This window comes from Myotis myotis, unplaced genomic scaffold (genome assembly GCF_014108235.1).
Source record: "Myotis myotis isolate mMyoMyo1 unplaced genomic scaffold, mMyoMyo1.p scaffold_m19_p_14, whole genome shotgun sequence".
NCBI classification, from domain to species: Eukaryota; Metazoa; Chordata; class Mammalia; order Chiroptera; family Vespertilionidae; genus Myotis; species Myotis myotis.
In genome coordinates, this window is record NW_023416318.1 from 52,736,719 (window position 1) to 52,758,679 (window position 21,961).

The following is a 21,961-nucleotide window of genomic DNA, read 5'->3' on the forward strand; positions in this document are numbered from 1 at the left end:
CTGAAATGCGTAAATATGTCACTATATTTATATACTGTATATGAGGCCCCTAGAACCGTAAGATATGCAAAAACTTCACTCCTAGTAACTCGTTCTCAAATTGCCCCCCTTAAAAAGCAAACTGCCACCCTACGTGGTTTGTCTCAGTGGACAGAGCATCGGTCTGCAGGCTGAAGGGTCCCGGGTTCAGTTCCAGTCAAGGGCACAGGCTCGATCCCCAGTGTGGGGTGTGCAGGAGGCAGCCAATCAATGATTCTCTCTCATCATTGGTGTTTCTATCTCCCTCTCCTTCTCCCTTCCTCTCTGAAATCAATAAATATATATATTTTTTTTAAATCACATTGCCCCCTGTGAGACGTGGTGTGCCCCGTGTTGGGAACCACTGCTACAGAGCTGACGTCCTCGGCCTGAATTCTCACAAACGTGCGCGCAAGGAATTACTGCAGGCCGCCAGGCTGTTGGCAGAGGTCTCACTGCGTCAGCTTACGGCCAGGTCCTGGCGCAGGGCGACACCGGTCTCACCGCCCCCTTAGCGCCAGGGCTGCCATCACTCGAGTTGTTGCCCATCATTTAATGGAGGAAAATTTTACTTGTTTGATTTGTTCACTTGCATCTCTTGGATGCCTAGTGAGACTGACTACGTTCGACACTGGTTTCCTGCCGGTATTTCTGGTTTACATGCCCCAGTTCTATGTCTGGGCGAGTGGAGGAAAGAACACCACATTTCTACTGAGAACACCTGTCCCCACCCAGCCGCGGCTGCGGAGCCCTGAGCTCCCCTACAGCAGCGATGCTGGATCTCAAACAATGGGGGTCCCGCCACCCACTCGCTGGGCTGTGGCAACATTTCACTGGATTAGCTGTGGGACCTCCCGAGCCCCATCCCTTTCCAGAACCACTCCCCCCACCCCCCTCCGCCCAGCAAGGTTAGGGTTAGGGTCCACGCTGCCACGTCCAGGCTGCCACGCTTGTCTTCTCTAGCCCGCTCCAATATGGTGTTTGTCCCCCGTCAGACTCCGCCCATCAAGGGTGCCCACACCCCACAGTTGATCATCAGTCTTCACTCAACTCCGGCTCCGCGGGTAAATCTTTTCTTAATTATCGCCATAGAGTGTGACCTACTTTAAGCCCTTCCCAGCCCCTCAGGGCATGACCGCTGCAGTCCCTGTAGCATCTGCCAGCACCTTCCCTGGATTCCACCTCCACCAGCCAGTGAGGGCACCAGTGAGGTCAGCGATGCGGGTGCGGGGGCACCCCCCCGATAGCGATCACTCCTCAGAGCTCAGAGGTCCCCGCAGGCGGGGAGGGGGGGGGGCTCACCCAGCTGCACCAGGTAGTAGACGGTGAGCAGCAGTTGCATCTCCTCCGAGATGGGCTGCAGGGCGGGGGCCCCGTGCTGCTCGTAGGCTCTGGAGATGGACTGGGAGTTCTGGTAGCACGTGTACAGGAGCGGGCTCACCACCACGTCATTCAGGTTCCCGCAGAGGTAGGGGAAGTTCCCGTGGCCTGTGCAGGAAGAGCAGCATCGGCCGTCAGCGGGCCTCGGGCACAGCCTGGGCTCCCGCCCCCCAGCCCTGCCCACACCACCACGCCCCGCGCCTGCCTTGCTCCATTTCCCTGCCAGGTGTCCCCAGGGCCACCAGACACACACAGCCATGCAGAGAACACGGCCAGGCGATGCAATGCCGGCCTGCATTTTGGTTGGCCAACGGGGCCCCGTTCGAAACCCACATGTGCCGCTTCTTCCTGAATACCCTGTCCACTTCCGTTTTAAGGAGAAAGAACGGAGTGCCTGCTCTTATTTCCTCGCAGTAAGATACCCCTCCCACTTTCCTACCACCCCCTCTCCTCTATTCCTGCAAGCATGACACCAAATACAGTGTTAATGCACTTCAGAAGGACCTGACTGTGCACATGTGCATGCATGTGTGGGGGGTATGTGTGGACGTGTGTGTGGATGTGCATGCATGTGTTCATAGGTGCCAGCAGTGGGTGCCGTCATCAAGTCCTCACATTTCAAAGGGGTTTCTTTAGGTGAGCCCCCAATCGACCTCCACGTAGCAGCCACCCATTAGCCCAGTGACACAAAACAGAGATGCAATCTAGTGTTTCATGCTTCCCCGTGGTGACGGTGGCTATTCTTGCCCAACCGAAGTCGGACTTCACGGTCAGAAACACCAGTGGCCAAGGGAAACCACGGACCACGCCCAGACCGGCTCCTGGTCCCTTACATCAGCAGAGGCTGAGGGTTCATCTCTCACCAGACGCTCAGCACCGAACCCGTCACCGGCAGGAGCTCAGGGAGGTGGCGGGAGTGGAGGAAGGAAAGGACAAGTGAACAAGCAAGTGGACCCCCTGGAGCAGAGCAGGGCACTGGCCTGTGGGGGAAACTGAGGCGCGCTCTCTGGGTTGGCACCTGGCGGGAGTGTCCGCGTGCTCTCGGGGGGACACCCTGGGAGTCAGCCCGCAGCGAGGCCTGGATATGGCCTGTCCCTCACACCTCCCTCCAGCCGCCCCACCCCCACCGCGTGCTGCACGCTGCACCTGCCTTTAAATATCACCGGCTTGGCCTTGCATATTTTCAACAAGTTGTCGGGAACCGACACCGGTTCCCCGGAGGCCGCGACAGGAAAGGTGACGGAGGCTGGTCCCACCAAGCCGACCGGGGGCACGCAGGCCACGCCCGAGCTCTCTGGAAAGACAGCGAGTATTAGGAAGACACAGACAAGGCATCCACCCCTGCAGGCCAAGGTCAGGCCGGCCTCCACCTCTGCTACAACCTGACCCTCACCCCCTGACACACTCACGGGCGCACCCAGGTCTTGGAATCCCAAATTTCTGAGGCCGAAAGCCCCTTTAAGGTCACTTGGTCCAACCTTTCCCACCAAGTGAGCCCCTCTCCTCTCCACTATCCCTGACGGGTGGCGGGCAAGCGCCTTTGCAAATTCCTTTGGGATCAGGGAACTCACTGATGTGCAGGGATCCTAGGCTTTGTTAAGCGACTCGAACACACGGCAGGAGAGCCTTTAGCTGTTCCAAAGTCAGCCTCCCTAGAAATCCTCGCCAACACACAAAAACACAGGCCCACACGCGCACACGCCACCAGCCGTACCCGAGCCTTGAGTTGGGCCAAGGCTCCTGTCACTCACCATACTTAGCTCTGTTCCCCCCTCCCTGGGGGTAGCCGCCGTCCGCAGCCGAGGGAGACTCCGGAGACCACCCTTTGTGGCGCTTCTTGGGGGGCCCGGAGTTTGAGAAGATACCTGGAGAACATTCAGAGGGAGGGTCAGGCTGTCACCGGGGGGGGGGGGGGGGGGGGGGGGGGGGCTTCAATAAAACAGCCCCCTGACTCGCAGAACACTCACTCATACTCCTTAAAATCACAGTTTGCAATGGGTTTCGGCGTCTATTGGCATCACTAGGCCTCAGGACACCTCCTGCCAGTCATTGTGATGCTTTACTCCAAAGCTGTGCGGGTGCCTGACCTTTAACCCGGAGCCTCAGCTCCTTCGCCTTTAAAAGGGGAGAGAAAACCTACCCCGCAAGGTGCTTTGATCAGGACTAAAGAGGATCTGTGTGGCCCAGCCATGGTGGCTCAGGGGCTGAGCATGGACCTAGGAACCAGGAGGTCACAGTTCGATTCCCCGTCAAGGCACAGGCCCGGGTTGCGGGCTCCATCCCCAATCAAGCAGGAGGCAACCAATTAATGATTCTCTCTCATCACTGATGTTTCTATCTCTCTATCCCCCTCTCCCTTCCTCTCTGAAATCAATAAAAATATTTTTTTAAAAAAAAGAATATACATGAAGCACAGAGTCTGGGCCCAATCAATGGTGGCCTCAGAGACCCACTTCACAGCCTCTCACGCGAGGAACGGCCACACATTCAAGCCACCACCACACTTCACCACTTGGGGGCAGTACCGATCCACCGGGCTCCTCTCCCCCGCCCAGTCTTGAAAGCTAATTTCAGACTAAAAAAATCCAGAGGAGCAGAGGCTGGTACCCACTGCTGCCAATGAGTCACCCTGCCCACACTGGAAGACAGCGTGCCCGTGACTCACGCTCTGTCCGTGGATTATTCACAATATCAAGAATTTTCGGATGCAAAATTCCCCCTACATTTAGAGCTGCACATTCAATCCTGACTGCATATTAAACTCACCTGAGAAGCTTCTAGAATCCTCCACACCTGCTGCAGCCCCACCCCACGGAAACCAGACCGCAGCACCTGGGTGGGGAGGGGACCAGGTGCGCGGCTATGCTCCCTGGAGATGCCTTAGACCAGTGGTTCTCAACTTCGGCTGCACACTAGAATCCCCTGGGAATCTTTTTAAAATCCTGATTTCTGGGCCTCATCCTCCGGAAATTCTGTTTCTTTGTGACTAATGTTGTGGCCCCACCCATAACAAAGAAACAGAATTTCCGGAGGATGAGGCCCAGAAATCAGGATTTTAAAAAGATTCCCAGGTGATTCTAATGTGCAGCCAAGGATGAGAACCACTGGTCTAAGGCATCTCCAGGGGAGATGAACCACTGTTCAGAGCACCGTTCCTCTACGCGTGGCCTGAGGAGGGGCAGGCAGAACCAGCAGGGCCTGTGCAATCCGCCCGCTCCTGGGCCCCGCCCATCTCGAAAGATCTCCGGAGAGCGAGAAAACGCCTCCTTCGCATGCGGCGGCCCAAGCTCACGGCAGCTGGAGACGGATGGCTTTACAGTCTCGGAAAAGGGATCCGAGATCCCTCTCACGCCTTCTTAGACGGATAGGAAATCATCTTTAAAAAGTGAGCAAAGAGCCCAGCTGATGAGGCTCAGCAGCCGAGGGCTGACCCATGAACGCGGTTCCATTCCCGGTCGGGGCACGGGCTCCGTCCCAGTAGGAGGGGTGCAGGAGGCAGCCAATCAGTGATTCTCTCTCTCTCTCCCTGCCTCTCTCTCTAAAAATCAAGAAAACATTTTTTTAACTAAATAAAGAGTTAAAAACATAAAGTACTCTGTTTACAAGGAGCTTTCAAACAGGTGGTTCCTTCCACGCTGCAGCCTCTGAGGCAGCTACTGGTCTGGCTGTGTTGAGGTCACAGCGCCGACTCCCCAACCTCTGTCCTCAAGTGTCAAGGCCGGTTTGGCTCAGTGGTTGGAGCATCGGCCCAAGGACTGAAGGGTCCTGGGTTCGATTCCGATCAAGGTCATGTACCTCAGTTGCAGGCTCGATCCCCCGGCCCCAGTCAGGGTGCATGTGGGAGGCAACCAATCAATGTGTCTCTCTCGCATCCATGTCTCTCTCTCTGTGTCTCTCCTCTCCCTCCCACTCTCTCTAAAAATCAATGGGAAAATTCCCTCGGGTGAGGATTAACCAAACAACGAGAAGGCCTGCATCCAACTGCGAAGGGCTGGGCTCGGGCTCCGGGCGGAGGAGCTGCAGACATTCCGCCTTTTGGGTCTCGCACCCAACAGGCTGGAGCCCATGAAGTCTCCCCACTGATGTCCCCAGCAGCTGTCCTTCTAGTACCCAGTGTCTCCGGGGGGAAAGGGGGGATAACTTGGCATTCTGGGTGACAGTTCTTCATCCCCCCAAAGCCTTGACCCAGAGAAGGGCAGACCCCTGGGGAGCACCGCTACCTAGTGCCGAGGGCCGGGGCCCTGCCGGCAGCTTGCCCTTCGCCAGCTGCTGCTGCTGCTGCTGCTGCTGCTGCGGGGAGTCCCTGCCATTGAACACCGCAGGGCCTGCCGCTGCGGGCAGGGAGGGGGGGTCGGAGCCTGGGCCTGAGAGAGAGAGAGAGAGAGAGAGAGAGCGCAGTCCATGTTGAAAACAATTCCAAGTTCAAGGTGAACAGCACAGGCGTGGCAGAGAAAGGGAACACGGCAGTCCGATGCACCCTGAAGGGCTGGCCGCATCACCAGGCAGCCACACGGGGGGCTCCTTGGGGGCCGCTCCGTCACCTCACCTGCTGGTTGTGCCCCGACCGGGGCGCTGGGGTTCGTCCCAGGACTGGGCTCGCTGGAGCAGGCCGCCGGGGGCCCGGAGCTGTCCGGCAGCGGGAAGAGGGAGCTGGAGCCAGGGCCGGCGGGGGTCTGCCGGCCTCGGAGCTCTACGGGACAAGACAGGGCCGTGACCCCAAGCCGAGGGACACTGACTGGCAGGGGAGGACAAGGGTGCGCGTTTCAGGGAGAGAGAGAAACGTGACACAATTTCTCCCTGGTCGACATAAACCCTATTTTTAAAATTTACTGTAAACGGCCCACACAATTAGGCTGACGCTGTACCCTGGCTGCCCGTCATGCCAAGTGGCGTTTTAATGCCACACACCGACCTCTCGCCCGCGATCGTGCCCGCTACAGAGCTGCCTCTCTGCCAAGCCCTGCTGACAGGCACCGTGTCCCGCCCAGAGGGCACCCGGCCCCCGCCCCCTCCCCCCTCGCTCACCGGAGCCTTTCCAGCAGATGAGGGGGCCGGGGGCCAGCGCGCCCTGTGCGTTGCGGACCAGGTAACACTTCAAGTGCTTCTGCTTCTTGGGCTGGGTGGTGAGCTTCAGGTTGATGTGGTTGGAGAACTCCGTGAAGTAACAGAAGCCTTTCTTGCCACAGCCAACACAGTTCCCAGAGAATCCTGGAGGGAGACACACGGTGAAGCTCCCCAACTGCCCTGCAAAGTCCTCCTCGCATCACACACAGTTTCCGGAAACTCTGACCAGCCACCAGAGCACCCCACGGGGCGAAGGTCCCCGTCATCTTGGGCTGGTCCCACTCCCACGGACTCCCCCTGCCCACGCCCCCACGCGCCTGCCTCCGGGCACATGCTCTCCCGCCGTGAAGCCCCACTGCGTGCCCTCTGCCCAGCACTCAACACTCCACTCAAACGCCCACTCCTCCAGGCACCTCCCGTCCCACAGGGCCACCTCCCTGCTCTCCAGACCCGGCAGCCCTTTCTGTTGCTCAGGGGGCCTTGCGATGCCTTCCTTAGTGTGGCAGTTATTGCGATCCCTGCCTTTTCCCCCGTAACCAGCCCATGGGTCAGTGTGACGGCGTGGGGTGTGAGTTGCGTCTGTGTATGTCGGTGTAGGTGCACAGATGAGTGCCCGGCATGAGTCAGGTCTGTCAGATCACTGGTCAATACAGGAGGAAGGAAGGCGACTGGAAACAAGGCAGCTGTACGAGTGAACGCCGGGCGATTTCTCTGCATACACTCACGTAACCATCGAACACGTGTACTGAGCCCCTTGTCTCCAAGGTGGGAGCCCTGAGACACACAGCTCAGCTGCCATCGAAGACGAAGGCCCTGAGAAACCTCCCACGCTCCCTGGAAGGGACTCTGACCCGGGTGTTGAAATGATGGACAAACGAGAAACGGAGCCGCAAGACGGAGGATGCGCAGAGCCATTTGCCGAGGCCAGCACTGCCTTCCTGTCCAGACACAGACTGGAGGCCTTGGTCCCGGGAGAAATGTGGGCTGTGGGCCGTTTCGGAAGCAGGGGTGGAACCACAGGCCACCGCCTGCCTCTCTGTGGTTCCGAAATGACAGTGGAAGCCTCGGTCTCTCCGGCAGGGAGGCGCTGGCAGGCGCTTTCTGGTCGGGAGAAGCTGCTGCTCTTCTGAGAGGTGACCCCGGGCCGGGGAGGGCCAACCATGAGGACCGCAGGCCGGCTGACCAACCGGGCCCAGGAGACGGGACATGGTTTAAACCACCAGCTGAACACATGCCCTCATTCTAATCTTTCAAAGGAATTGTCTGAAAGGCAGTAAACGTCTTCATGAGGAAGAATCCAGCACGCCCTCTCTTTGGAAATCGCCCTTCGGACCTGGGGGTCTACGATAACCTTTAGAACACCACATCCCCGAGGCGGCTTTCCCGTCCCTGGAGCCGTGCGCCCTCGGCGGTCCCCGCCACGCTGCCACCCTGGCTAGAGCCCTGCCGAGATCTGTGTGAGTGGGCCTCCGTGGTGGGTGCGGCCTCCGAGCCCGGCTGCCTGGGGTCTCCCAGCAGACGCCGAGCCCCCAGAGGAGGACCCGGGGGAAGGAGCGGGTCCGCCGTGGCTCTGCGGCCCAGGCTGAACTTCAGGCCCACCTTCAGTTCGGGGTGACACGTTCCACAAATGCTTCATTACCTGCCTGCTGGGTGAACAAAACACTCGCTTACCCCCACCTAAAAGATGAACATTCTGCTTACAGTTTCCTTCTCTCGACACGGCCTCAGCCATCAGCCAATTTAGGTGCATTCCCAACAAAACAGAAAACTGAAATACACACCTGGATTGTAACCTCTCCACTTTCTCAGACAAAATCCCTTTGGATTCGGTCACTAAAACAAGACTCTCCATGATCAACGATGGGCGGGGGAGGGGCGCCTAGCCATGGCTTCCCCCAAGATGACCTGCAGTTCGTTTTATAGCCCTACAAAGCCCGAAGCGCCGCCCCGGACGCCGGCGGCCCTGCCCGGTGCGGCCATCAGGAAATCGCAGGAAACCTGTGCAGTGTGGAGTGTGCAAGCCGAGAGCATAAAGTTCCTTCAGAAGAAGAAAGGCTCGGTTACTGCCCACCGACCCGGGACCCGCCTCCCGGGGCTTTTTGGCGAGCAATTAACAAAGACACCACTTCCTCTGCTGGCTGCCTGAGGAGCAGGAGGTTTCCGGGCTGGTGGGAACGGACTGAAAGGTCCTCGTCTCCACCTCGCAGACCCTCCGGGGTTTACTGCCCTCGCAATTCCTTTCGGTCGCAGAGCGGTGGGGTCCGGGGAGCCACCACCGCGGGATCAAACGCGGGCCCCCCACACCTTCCACCCCCAGTGGCCTCAGAAGCAATGAAATCTGAGAGCCATCAACCACCCTGGGACGGTTTTGGAAGAGTGAGTTTCCTGGGATTTTTCTTGTTTCCCGAGAACTAGTTACAACAAGCCCATGAAGCTGCCCAAGAGGAGAGTTGGCTTCAACATTCTCTCTCCCTGGCGTCCATTGTCCCAGGGCCGTCTGTCCCTCCAGTCAGCATCCATCGCCTGGCTTCAGAGTTCACAGGGGGCCGTGTCCCCCCACCCCCGCCCTCAGAGCAGGAGCTATTCCATTTCCTTCTCTGGGTCGGTCCTCCCCGGGTCGATCCTCCCGCCCTTCCATCCACAGCACAGGCCTCAGAAAACGTGCTCAGCAGATGTCCCCTCAAGTGCGCTTACCCACCCAGCACATGCGGGACGTCTAAATGCTTGTACACAAGGAAGGTGCAGAAGGAACTGGAAGGGAGTTAACCCAGTTTTTCCCATAAACTCCCACCACCCAACTGGCTCCCACAGTGAAGCTGTCCCCGAGGCTATGCCTGGAATAGACAGATCATCACCAAGCTTCTCCTCGCAGGAACCCCAGGGCCGGGCGAAGGGGAGATGCTGCGGAGGGGTCAGGAGAGACGTGGGCGTCCCCTCCCCACCTTGTGGGAGAGGACACTGAGGTCCAGCCGCCATGAGCAAGCTGTGGTCACACGCAGGACTGGAACCCAGCTCCCTGGGCTCTCGGCCTCCCCTGATGGAGGAGTGAGCTGAGCCCAGAGCGTGGCACACAGTAAGAGCTCGATAAATGTGGGAACCAAGAGAGTCAGGCTGGGTAAGCTTGGCCTCAACTCTGCCCGGGCGTCGGGGTCTCCGTGAGCCAGTGGTTGGTTGAAAGATGAAAGCCCCAGTGTCTACCACCCCCTGCTGACCTTGACCAGGAGACAGGACCGGGAGGTGTGGTCGTTCATGAAAGGGTAGAATTTGGAGCCAGAAAGAGCCGAGTTCGAATCCTGCCCCTGTTCCTTTTCTCAAGTGCCCTGGGGCAAGTTCATTAACAGGGCCAAGCCTACCTCTAAAACCAGGATAAGAGGGATACCTCTTGAGAGGTGCGAGGTCAGCGGAAGGAGAGACGGGCGGAGGGTGCCCAGCAGTTACTCGGGATATGCAGGTTCTGGAGGCAGGAACACACACCTAGCCTTGTTCTCCTGCCTCACGCCGGATCGCTTCTGGGAGGGGCTAGGACAGAGTTTGGGTCCCATTCCTGACATAGGTAAGCACGTAGAGGAGGTTTCATGAATACAGGTGTTTTTTTTAAAAAAAAAAGGAATACTAAATGATGGAGTTTCTACAGGAAGGTAGTGACATTTCAAAACAAACCTCACCCACCACTGTGGCTCAGTGGCTGAGCATCACCCTATGAACCAGGAGGCCATGTCTAACTCCCAGTCAGGGCACAGGCCCGGGATTTGGGCTCGATCCTTGGTGGGGGGCGTGCAGGAGGCAGCCAATCCATGATTCTCTCTCATCATTGATGTATCTATGTCTCTCACTCTCACCCTTCTACTCTCTCTGAAATCAATAAAAATAAATAATACATAAATAAGACAAATCTCATTTCCATCCCATTCCACAAAGAGATCGTAGACATAAGCGGTGTGTGACATGCTGACGAGTCCCCAAAGGTGGCCCATCCGCCGCCGTGCGGACAGAGCCACAGCGTGGAGAGGGGCAGGGGAGGAGCTTACCGAGGAGCGCATTGTGGCCGTTGTCGTCCGGCAGGAACCTTCTGTCCACGGCGCACACCAGGAGGTGGCCGGGCAGGCTGGGGGCCTTGGCGCCCACGAGGAGGAAGCCCGCAGGGACGTCGATGGGCTCGCTGCAGATGGAGACGAGACGCAGGTCCTTCCCCGCCTGGCAGAACCCTAGGGGGAAGGGACAGGTGTGCCGAGGGGACCGGGGCCATGACCGCCGGACAGAGGGAGGAGGGCATCCTGGGTCTTGTCGGGACCAACCTCTACCTCTGGGGGTGGTCGGCTTTGAGGTCAACCCTGAGAGATGCAATTGCCCCCGTGGTTACGGGTGACACTTAGCCCCATGCTGTGATGACTGTCGGTGTCACCATATAATTACTGCACACGTGGAGCTCAACAGGAAAACTGTAGACAAACGATGGTCAATTGAAATGTATACAAGAGCAGGTGTGGCTCCGTGGACAGAGTGTCGGCCTGCAGGCTGAAGGGTCTCAGGTTCGAGTCCAGTCAAGGGCACGTACCTGGGCTGCAGGCTCCATCCCCGGCCCCGGTCAGGGAGGCGTGCACGAGGCAACCAAAAAAATCTGTCTCTCTCACATCAATGTTTCTCCTCTCTCTCCCCATCCCTTCCACTCTCTCTGAAAATTAATGGGGAAAAAATGTCCTCGGGTGAAGATTAACAACAAAAAATAAACCGGTGTCAGATGCATCCAGATGGGATATTATTTTTTAAATGTATCTAAGATAAATCCGCAAGAAATGGCGAGTGACCTGGTATTTTCACACCCTGCATTTTACGTATATGAGGACTGGCGAGAGGCAGGAATAAGGGGTGAGATCCTGGGGACACTGGCAGCCTCGGGGAACAGACGCGGGGGGCCAGGACCCAGGGGACACTCAGCATAGAGACTTTTACTCTATACCCTTGGAACGTCTTGTACTTAAGAGCTTCTAAATACGGGGCAGGCAGAAGTAGGTTTACAGTGGTAAGGCAAGAATTAATAAATAACACAAAAACCAACTGTTTCGCATACTCACAACTGGAAACCTACTATGCGCAGCCCTGCATTGCTCCTGTTTAATAAGTGCCAGTGAGTGTCCAAAAGTGTCTGGGGAAAAGGAAGGAGAAGGGACCAGCTGAGGTTTCTGGACGGGCCCTTCCAGGGTTGTCCTCGCTTAGCCTGCTCACCGATCCCAGATGCTTCCTCTATCACTGGGTTCCGAGGGAGACGATGTGAACCCCGACGACAACGCCGAGGCCGTCGCTGCGAAACCGCAGCGCTCTGGGGAGACTCTCCCCGGGCGCACCTGCCTCACCGTGGTTCACAACGCACGGCCTCCGAGGGCTCCCTCTGGCCCTGGCGGGAAGCAGCGTCAGGACATCTGCGGGCCTACTGTGTGCGGCACCCGGCTGGGAAGCGCCAAAGCTGCCGTGGGCCCCTGGGGGGCAGTGTTGCTGCCCCAGGGTAACGAGACGGACATCAAGGCTCAGGGAGCTTACACGGTTGGCTCAAGGCTGCTGAGAGGTGGGCAATGGGGCCGGGTCAGCCCTCAGGCTGGGTGGTTCCCTTCATCCTCACGGGGAAGCCCTGAGGCTGAGGTCGAGCGCCCAGCGGGTCTTCACCCCCAGGCCCTGGGCCCCTCCTGCTGTGTGGAGGGCCCTGCCTCCTGGAGAGCTGGGGGACCGGCTGTGGGAGTCGGTGTGTTCACTGCACTTTCTTGGAAATTCTCTGAAAATCACTCTCATGGCCACCAATGGAGAGTCCACCGTTTTCTTCCTTCATCGGTGGCCTGTGAGCGCCTGGACGCCGGACATGATACTTCTTGAAGAGCCAAGGGATTGGCCTCCCTTCGCCTGGAGGAGCTGCCCCTGCAAGGGCCGATTCCCTCCCCTGTGGGCCATCCTGCACCCACAGGCCCACAGGCAGACTGCGTGGGAATCACTCCTCCAGCCCCGCCTGCCCCTCAGGCTCCTATGCAAATGCACTGCTAGCAGATCCCTGAGCTAGGGAGCTATCCGCTCACCCTGCTAGGCCTTTGCACATGCTATTCCTCAGTCCTGGCTGCCCCCAAACCCATTACAGCCTCCAGGCTAACTCCTGCAAATTCTCCAAAACCCAGATGGAGGGCCACCTCCTCCAGGAAGCCCTCCCTGCCTGCATCAGGAACCTCTCCTCTGCTCCCATGCACCCCACCCCTGCTCGCCCAGCCCACCCTACCAGCACCTTCCACATCATGTGTGAAATGGCTGCTTCCTAGGACTCTCCATCAACGAGGGAGCTCTCGTACCTTCATTTCTGTATTTCCAGAGCAGGGCGCTGTGATTCTAACTAACTGAGTAATCACTAACTAGTGCCACTTCTTGACTGTCTGGGGATAGGACAGATGAGCTCACAGGCGGTCTGGCCAGCGGCACAGCGGGAGGATGAAGGGGAACCACCCCAGCCTAAGCACCTAGCGGTCCCCCACCCGGCATCCCCGAGCCCCACAGGAGCAGGGATTCACGTCGCTGAGTTTACAGGGCTCCTCCGATAACGCACGTCTGCTTTTTCGACAGTAAAATACCGGTAGATGTGAAAGCTTATTCCTACCAATCAGTTTTGAGCTGAGCACTCGGCGATGCAACCACACCTGAGTGGGGGAAATGCATGTTCATTTTAAAATAACTAATGTAGAAAAACGAACTCTGGGATCTGAGTCCACTCGTAACGTCCAGACAGCGGCTGAGAGGCTGTGAGCTTGGCCGAGCCCACAGGGCCTGGGGTAGCCAATGCTGCAGGCACAGGAGGGAGGGCACCCAGCCACTGCCCGCTGGGGGCCGTGGGCACAGGGACAGCCGCGGACGCAGGGCAGCGGGCACCGCCGGGCAGGGCTGGCAGCTCACCGTCCGTGGTGCAGCATCCTTCGGGAGGGGGGTGCATCTGGTAGGCGGTTGGGGGACAGCTCGGCTCCAGGCCCCCGTCCCCTTCTTCTTCTTCTTCCTCATTGTCAACTCGGCTACCACCTGGAAGGAGAGAGAGGAGGGGACAGGCAGAGGTGAGTACCAGCAGGTGTCCGCTCCTGAGTAACTGACCAGTCCTCGCACCCGCACCGTGGGTGGGGCACGGCCGCCGTCTTCAGAGGGAAAGCGGAGGCTCGCTCAGGCCCATGACTGTCCCAAGGGCACAGACTCAGGCCGGGGCCTGGTCTCGTGACCTCCAATTCGGGGTCGCATCTCTTCCCACCCACGAAGGTTGCACGCGTCTGCACACGCACCGGGGTTCGGTCCGTATACACAGGGTTGAAAAGGACAGAGCGTGAAACCTGTGCAAAGCAGGCACCCCAAGAATATCCGAGTGGGAGGCACAGTGGTGTTAAAACAGGCCCTTTTAGCCCAGCCGGCGTGGCTCTGTGGTTGAGCATCAACCTATGAGCCAGGAGGTTATGGTTTGATTCCCGGTCAGGGCACATGCCCAGGTTGCGGGCTTGATCCCCAGTGGAGGGTGTGCAAGGCAGCCGATCAATGATATTCTCTCTCCCCCACCTCCCTTCTTCTCTGAAATCAATAAAAATATATTTTTTTAAAAGCACACAAACAGACCATTTTACAGACAGGGCCACTGAGGCTCAGAGACCCGCCCTGGCCCACAGCTGCTCAGTGAAGCGCTAGGGAGCAGGTGCCGGACGCCCACGTGGAGGCTCTCGGCAGCTGCAGCTCAGGCAGAACGCAGGCCAGGGTGGCCCGCCCGCACACAGCAGGAGGGCGCGGTGACAGGTGTTAGTCTGTACCCGGGGAGGGCGCAGGCACCATCACCAGAAATACAAACACGCCAGCTGGCCACACCCACGCGCAGCCATTCCGGCTCAGGACCGCCGGCCGGAGCTCAGGGCTCTGTGTCCGGGAGCTGGTATGTTGGGAGGAATGCCAGGTCAGGAACTGCCCGGAGAGCCAGGACTTCGCCACGGAAATGCCACGGCTCCCGGCTCACGGCTCCCTGCGCCATGAGCCTCTTGTCGCTCCCTACAGACTCTCAGCTCCTGGAGGGCGGGAGGGGGAGGGGGGACCCCTTCCTCAGGCGACACCTCCCACCTGCTCTGAGCGTGCACAGCGACGCCTCATTTACCAAAGCGTCGCTAAAGAAAGGGGCGCGTTCAAATCAGTGAAGGACCGTTGACATACAGTCCTTCTCACTTCTTTTAACAGACCTTTTGGGTAAAACAAATATCTCCCGACTTGTCTTTAAACATCATCTAATAAAGAGCACACAGATTTTTCCGGAAGCGGGGTCCCTCCGAGGGCCCGGAAGTGCCCTACCCCAGGAGACGAGGGTTTCTCCTTCACGTCTTCATGTCCTCTCTTCCTGCCGGCTTCTCGGTGGCCATTTCGCCTGCTTTTCTCGGACTTGGCCCTCACACCCTCCAGCCAGCCAGGGGGTCAAGTGGCTTTAGGTCGGTGATGAAATCGTGTGCAGTGCGAAGAGATGGGACTGGGAATCGGGAAACTCAAGCTGTAGGACTTGGGTTTGCCACCGTCTGTGTGGCCACAGGAAACTTACTTAACCTCTCTGTGCCTGCAACCGTAAAGGAGCGGCCACGTGGGGAAACAAGGCCCTCGGAATACTCGAGGTGTGATTTAATCGCACAGGTACGGGCAACAAGTCTCCCCGTGAGCACTCTTTTAAAGGTGCCTGAGGGACAAGAGGCAAGCCAGCTCTGACCATGGCCTTGGATGGTCACCGCAGGAGTGAAGCAAAACCCCTGGTGCTGCCCTGGCCGGTTTGGCTCAGTGGATAGAGCGTCAGCCTGGAGACTGAAGGGTCCCAGGTTCGATTCCGGTCAAGGGCATGTACCTGGGTTGCGGGCACATCCCCAGTAGGGGGTGTGCAGGAGGCAGCTGATCGATGTTTCTCTCTCATAGATGTTTCTATCTCTCCCTCCCTCTCTGTAAAAAATCAATAAAATATATATATATATATATTTTTTTTTTTTTTTAAAAAAAGACCCCTGGTGCCCCTGAGAGGACACAGGTGGCAGGAAGAGTGTGGAAAGCTGACTCAGGGGGAACACAGGGGGCAGGATGTTTCCTTCCTGCCATTAAATGCAGGCGGGGGAGGGGGGAGGGGGAAGGAAGTGGGGGGATGTCTGAGCAGAAGGTATAGAGCCACACCCAGACCCCAGGCACCAGCCACGCGGCACAGCCCACCGTGGGCACTCACGCTGTCCTTCGCCACCTACGGCACGGGTGGCATAGAATGCACGCTCTTGTGCAAAATCCAGACCACGCTGAGCCGGTGACCCAGAGGCTGAGGGGGGTGGAGGGTGGGGAGGGGGCTGGCAGGGAGCCGAGGATCAGAGTGGAAAGGGGGGGAGAGAGTCCTGGGAACGCGAGGGCACACCCAGGAGTCTGCACAGGATTCTGCTCAGCCGGAAAGCCCAGGAGTTCAGGCCCTCGGAAGACATGGAGGAGGGTCCTAAGCCGCAGAAGGTGGAAGACAGCGCTCCAAACCCAGTCTCCAAGGAAGCGGGATTAAGGGTCAAAGGTCCACGCAAGGCATCCGGGGCCTTTGATGGGATGAGTCAGCCAGGGACCAGCCGAGGAGACCTCCTAAGCAGGAGGGAGAACCCAGACTGTTTACCCAGGTCTGGGGGCGGGGGGGGGGGGGGGGGGGGGGCTTGAAAGGCGCCAGACGCAGCCAACAGGAAAGGACCTTCGCAGGGGAACTGGGAACTGCGACAGGAGCCGAGGTCTCCAGGCCGCCCTGGGCTCCTGGGGCCGCTGCTGTTCCAGTGAGCACCCCAATACTGTTCTCTTCCCACGAGAAAACCTGCATGGCATTCAGGGTGGGGGGCTATAGAAATGCACCTGCATTTTCTTTAACAAACACTTTGCTCAACATGCTGGGGTGGGGTGTCTTTAGTTCAGTTGGTCTTTCTTTTTAAAAAATAAATAACTCCCTAGCTGGTTTGGCTCAGAGGATGGGGCAGCGCCTGAAGGGTCCCGGGTTCGATTCCAGTCAGAGGCACATGCCCAGGCTGTGGGCTCAATGCCCAGTAGGGGCGTGCAGGAGGCAGCTGATCAATGATTCTCATCATTGATACGGTATTTCTTTCTCCCTCTCTCTCTCTCTCTCTTTCTCTCCCTTCCTCTCTGAAATCAATAAAAAAAATTAAAATTAAAATAAATAACACATCAAGGGGTTTCCCCTAGAAGGAGACGGTGAGACCCCCTTATCAGAGAACAAAGTACGCATTTCCCCCCCCCCCCCCCCAATCACCGGCACAAACACAGGAGACGCTGCCTGCGAGAGGGATCATAATGCTGCCGCCTGGGAAAAGCCGCGACGAGATAAGGGCCCTGACCGGGAGACAGGCAGACAAAACCAGACGCGGCCTGCAGCGGTTTACGAGGCAGCAGCCGGGGCTGGAGAGGCTGCGCAGTTTATGGCGACAGTCAGCAAACCGGAAAGAGGACCCCTGCCCCCCTCTCCCTCCCCCACTAGGAAAACAGAATCCCCAAAGCCGTCTCCCCCGTCCGTCCCGTCCGCCGGGCAGATGGGAAAAGCAGGAGGCCCCTCTGGGCTTCATGCCAACAGGAGGGCAGAACCGGGGGCCAACAGCTGGTGGGAGCCTTCAGCACTCAACACGGGGCACTGGGGGGGGGGGGGGGTTGAAACCGTCCCTGGACTGTGTCACCTGCCCCGCGCCCGGTGGGCAGAGGGGGCACCCGAGCAGTTAGAACGTCCGGGAGGCAGCCTCCCGTTAGAGGCCGCGAGGGTCGGCGGAGATCTTAGACATAAAGGAAGCTGAGGGGACCCTCCTCTCTCTCCCCACGTGAGCTTCCTCCAAAACATCCAGCAAACCATCCTGCCATCTTCCCAAACCCTGGGGTTCCGCTCCCTCAGTGGTGGCGGTGAAGGCGCCCTTCCAAGGAACTACATTGTTGATCATTATTGCTCTTGTTAATTCATCATTAGCATCAAGCCTTCCGCGGCTGCGGGAAGCTAAGGGCGACCCTTTCCTGCGTATGTCCCAAGCCTTTCCGCCAGCCAAACGGTCGGTAAGACATTCTCCCGTGATGTCCCGTCTCCCACATCTCAGGAATGCGTCCCCGGCCAGACACTGGCCGTACTTCCCATGCGAATACGAGGGAACTCATGCTTCTCCTACTCCGTGCTTCTGACCACAGCCTAGTTTCTCTCAGGCGCTTAGCTGCTCCCCACAAGGTGATCCAGCGAGGACGCGATAAAGAGGGACACAGGAACCCCTCCCGCCGGGCTAAGGGGGCCCCAGGGACCACACAGCAGATCCGTGCCCCACTGTTCCCTGTATGCAGCCCTCCACCTGCCTGCCCCCGCCCCCCACACACACATTCGCACACAGGTCCACGTGCACAGACACACACGCACACATGACCAGCCCCACACGGGACCTGGCACAGGGCAGGCTTTCTGATCCAATCAGTTAACTGGCGGTGGTCTGAAACCACAGACTGTGTCACCTCAGTCGCTCAGTGCAGCCTGCAGGTAGCTCAGGTGAGGCCATGAACGACAGAAAGAGCGTTCGTCACAGGAACCGTCTCGTGCCATGGACTGCTGTGGGCTCCCTTTTGCAGGACCACACCCGGCTGGGGAATTCAGTGGCCCTCGCGCTGTCCGCGGGCCAGGAGGTAATGTAGTCATTCCTGGCACACGTGATGTCCATGAAGGTTTGTTCTGGGTTTTTACGTTTCCAGGGGACCCATTCCTACCTGCTATCGCCGGAGAAACTGCCTGCGCTGCTTTGCAAAGGTATGGCCACGAATCACAAGGACAAAGACGGGGAAAGTAGCTGAGGGTCCAAAGCTGTTAAATTCCTGCTCCAAACCTTTTCATAAGTCACACCAATTCGAACGCACCCTCTTCCCCTCTCCTCTCAGCCCCAATTCCATTCGCTGCAACCTTAGGCTGCAACCTCCTTCAGCGGGAGCCGAGTGAGAGCGTCTGCACCTCGCTCCTCTCCCAACAATTCCTTTCTGCCCGACTCCACATCCCCCACAGAGCGGAGGGGAGAGGGCATGGGGTTCGCCGGCCACCGTGGGCCGCACAGCCCACAGCCCACAGCCCGGGGACAGACGCAGGCACGGCCGTACCTTCCAGGGCTGAGAGCTGCTGCTCGGCCTCCAGGTAGAGCTGCGAGAAGACGGGCCGGGGCACCAGGCTGCTGGAGCGCAGCGAGGCCTCGATGGAGTTGTGCAGCACCTCCTCGAACCGCGTGCTCTTCAGCTGCCCCGCGTACGAGTTCCCCATCTTCCCGGGAGACGCTGGCGGCTTCTGTTCAAAACGGCATTGCAGATTCAGTTAGAAACACTGACCGGGCCCACCGAGCCCAAAAGCACAAGGCAACTCCCACCCCCCACCCCACCCCCTGCTCAGCAAAGAGGAGGAGCAGGTGGGTCTGGGGCCTCAGCCACAGCCAGCCCAGGGGCAATTACAGGAAGTTATATAAGTCACAGCTCTGGCTAATTTAGCTTGGGGGCAGGCAGCCTCTGACACCTCTTAGAGGATTTGCCTGGAAATGGGCTCCCAGTCCTCCCGGGGTTCCCAGACCCCAGCTTTTCCCTGAGTTGTGACGCTGCCCCTGAGAGACCCCAGACCACTGAGGCTTTATGTTCCTGGCCTCGCAGAGGAAAAGCCCCGTGCCACTCCATGTGACAGCGGTGACCATCGGTGACCACCGGCCCCCAGGTAGCGGGATGAATTACCCCCCCCCCCCAGGAGGCGGCCACAGACTTCCTAGCATTGTCTTGGCCGCTAACAGGCCAATTATTCACGTTCCTCCTTTAAAATGGTTTTGGGTGTTTGGCTTATGGTTTATTACACAAGTGACGCAGGATTCTATCTGGAAATCACAAAGGAGGGTGGAAAGCAAGGAAAGCCACAGATATTTTCATTTCCCAAGATAAGCACTGTGATTTGTGGGTTGTTTTTATTTTGGGTAGCAGCTTAGTTCAGATATAATTCACATATCATGCCATTCACCCTCTGCATGGACACAAGTCATAGGTACATAGTGTGTTCTCAGTGCAACCATCGCATCATCAATTCTATTTATTTATCTGTTTGTTTATTTATTCATTCATTCATTCCTCACCCCAGGGTATTTTTCCATTGATTTTTAGGGAGGGTGGAAGAGAGAAGGAAAGGCAGAGAGAAACCTCGATGTGAGAGACACACATCGATTGGTTGCCTCCTGCTGCATGAGCCCAGACCAGGGCCCAGGCTGTGGAGGAGCCTGCAACCAAGGTACATGCCCTTGACCGGAATCGAACCCGGGACCAACCCTTTGGTCCGCAGACCCGATGCTCCATCCGCTGAGCTGAACCGGCCAGGGCCACATCATCAATTTTAGAACATTTCATCGCTCCGAAAAGAAGCCTCGTACCCTTTACCTGTCACTCCCAAACTCCCGACCCCGGCCCTCCAGCCCTAGGCGACTACTAGTTTACTGCCTGCCTCTGTAGATTTGCCTGCTCCGGAAAGTTCACATGAGTGGGATCACACAGTGCGCGGCCTTCTGGGACGGGCTTCTCTCGGGCGGCGCCATGTGTTCGAGGTCCCCCCGCCTTGTAGCGAGCGTCAGTATGCCATTCCCATCGTGATGTGTTCTCCCCAGACTGAATTCCCCTCAGAACTTGGGGGCGGGAGGGAGGTGGGCAATCGGTGGCTCCCGCGGCCATGATCGTTCTACACCACAAGGCTTGATGCTTTTTTAACTTGACGCAAGCATCTCACCCAATCCTCTTACAAACTGCTTTCAAACAGCTTGAATGGCTGCATCAGATTCCACTGCGTGGAGGGGCAGGTATCTGCTCCCACATTTCTCGGGGAGCATGCATACGGTTAAGTCTCCAACAGTCGGTCCTTGCCAAGAACCGCCACTGAAACCTACGTTCCTCCCTAACGTTTCCCAGGTGGGGAAATCCCATGTCGTGAAATCTAGCTGTTGGTTCCCCTTACCCTCTCTCCAGTTCCTTTTGGTTGAATTGCCTGTACTTTTTGCAAACTTCTTAAAATAATGACTTTATCACCGTCTTTGTTTTCCATCTTCCTTCTTTAATAATGAAGTCGTTTACAGCTATCCATCTCCCCTGGGTAACGCGTTTTGCTACGGCACGGAGGTTTAGTGCGGTGCAGTCTCCTTTTCCTTTCTTCTCAGACACTTTATGATCTCCATTCCGATTCCCTCTTTGATCTGATCATGATCCAGAGCACATACTTAATTTCTAAATAGTCAAGACTTGGGGAGGAGGGGGTCAGCCTTGTATTATTCCTCTCTAATTTGTGTTGGATTAAAACCACAAGTGTAGTCTTAGGAATTCTTTAAATTTGTCAAGGGTTTCTTTCAGGAGGACACGCGATGGATTTTTACAAATATACTACCGATCTGAGAGAAGAGCCCGGTGGGTGTGGCTCAGTAGTTAAGCATCGTCCCGTGCACCAAGAGGCCCCTGTTCGATTCCATTCAGGGCACAAGCCAGGGTTGCGGGCTCCATCCCCAGCAGAAGGCATGGAGGTGGCAGCCAGCCCATGACTCACTCTCATCACTGATGCTTCTCTCTCTCTCTCCTTCTCCCTTCCTCTGTGAAATCACTAAAAAATATATTTCAAAAAATAAATAAATATATAGAAAAGTGGAAAAGAGATGTAGAAACCCTCTTCAGGGGATGAAAGGAGCTAAATTATTCAAATCTCCTATGGGAAATAGACAGCCTTGTCTATTTCCTGTCTACTTGACTGCTGACTTTCAAAGTAGCATCTGACTTGAACAGCAGCCCAGGTGGCCAGCTCCGATGCAACCACAAGAGAGAAGCTTCCGGTTCGTTGACAGCGACCCAGACGCCGCAGCGCAGGTTGCGAGCTCGCGAGCCAGGCGCTCCATGCACAACACTTAGACTCAAGACGCGGGGGATTCCCCGTCCTGTCCTGGGGCAGAGCAATTTCAGGACGGGGCGGCTGGTGCCCGCCCGGAGCGCTGCGTCCCTCCCGGAGGGGGGTGGGCTGGCCTCCCTCCTGGGATTCTCTGCCTCTATTGGACCCGAGGCCTTTCCTCTTCCACCTGAAGCCAATGGAAACCAGGAGACACTGCCCGCCGGCGCAGTAATTCCCGAGCTCGGCCCCCAGTCAGCCCCCGCGCGCGCAGCCTGGGGGACCGCGCTGTGGGGTATCACTCCAGGAATGAGCCCCAACAGAAAGGAGGTGCTCCCGAGAGAGGCCAGCTGCCCAGCACCTCACAGCCAGCAGAGGGGCTGTTGCTTTTCATCTTAAATCATAGAATAGCACAGAATAGAATGAAATAGGATAGAATAGAATAGAATAGAATAGAATAGAATAGAATAGAATAGAATAGAATAGAATAGAATAGAATGTCTTTTTAGAAGTGCATATTTACATTTATTAAAAACTACAGGTTTCAGTTTAAAATCAATGAAATGCAGCCCTAACCGGTTC

At 57.3% G+C, this 21,961-nt stretch overlaps 1 protein-coding gene across 1 annotated transcript in view; it reads right to left on the reverse strand.

Annotated features, from left to right (window-relative positions):
- GREB1 (growth regulating estrogen receptor binding 1) overlaps positions 1-18,760 on the reverse strand; it is a 53,085-nt gene extending 34,325 nt beyond the window's left edge. Inside the window, exons 1-9 of the mRNA XM_036335311.1 lie at positions 18,604-18,760; positions 13,381-13,500; positions 10,491-10,667; positions 6,424-6,606; positions 5,945-6,088; positions 5,619-5,762; positions 3,150-3,263; positions 2,549-2,692; positions 1,321-1,506 (exon numbers count right to left, since the gene is read on the reverse strand). Coding sequence (XP_036191204.1) covers positions 1,321-1,506; positions 2,549-2,692; positions 3,150-3,263; positions 5,619-5,762; positions 5,945-6,088; positions 6,424-6,606; positions 10,491-10,667; positions 13,381-13,500; positions 18,604-18,760 — 1,369 coding nt within the window. The remainder of the gene's footprint in view (positions 1-1,320; positions 1,507-2,548; positions 2,693-3,149; positions 3,264-5,618; positions 5,763-5,944; positions 6,089-6,423; positions 6,607-10,490; positions 10,668-13,380; positions 13,501-18,603) is intronic.
- Between the last annotated feature and the right edge of the window lie 3,201 nt (positions 18,761-21,961).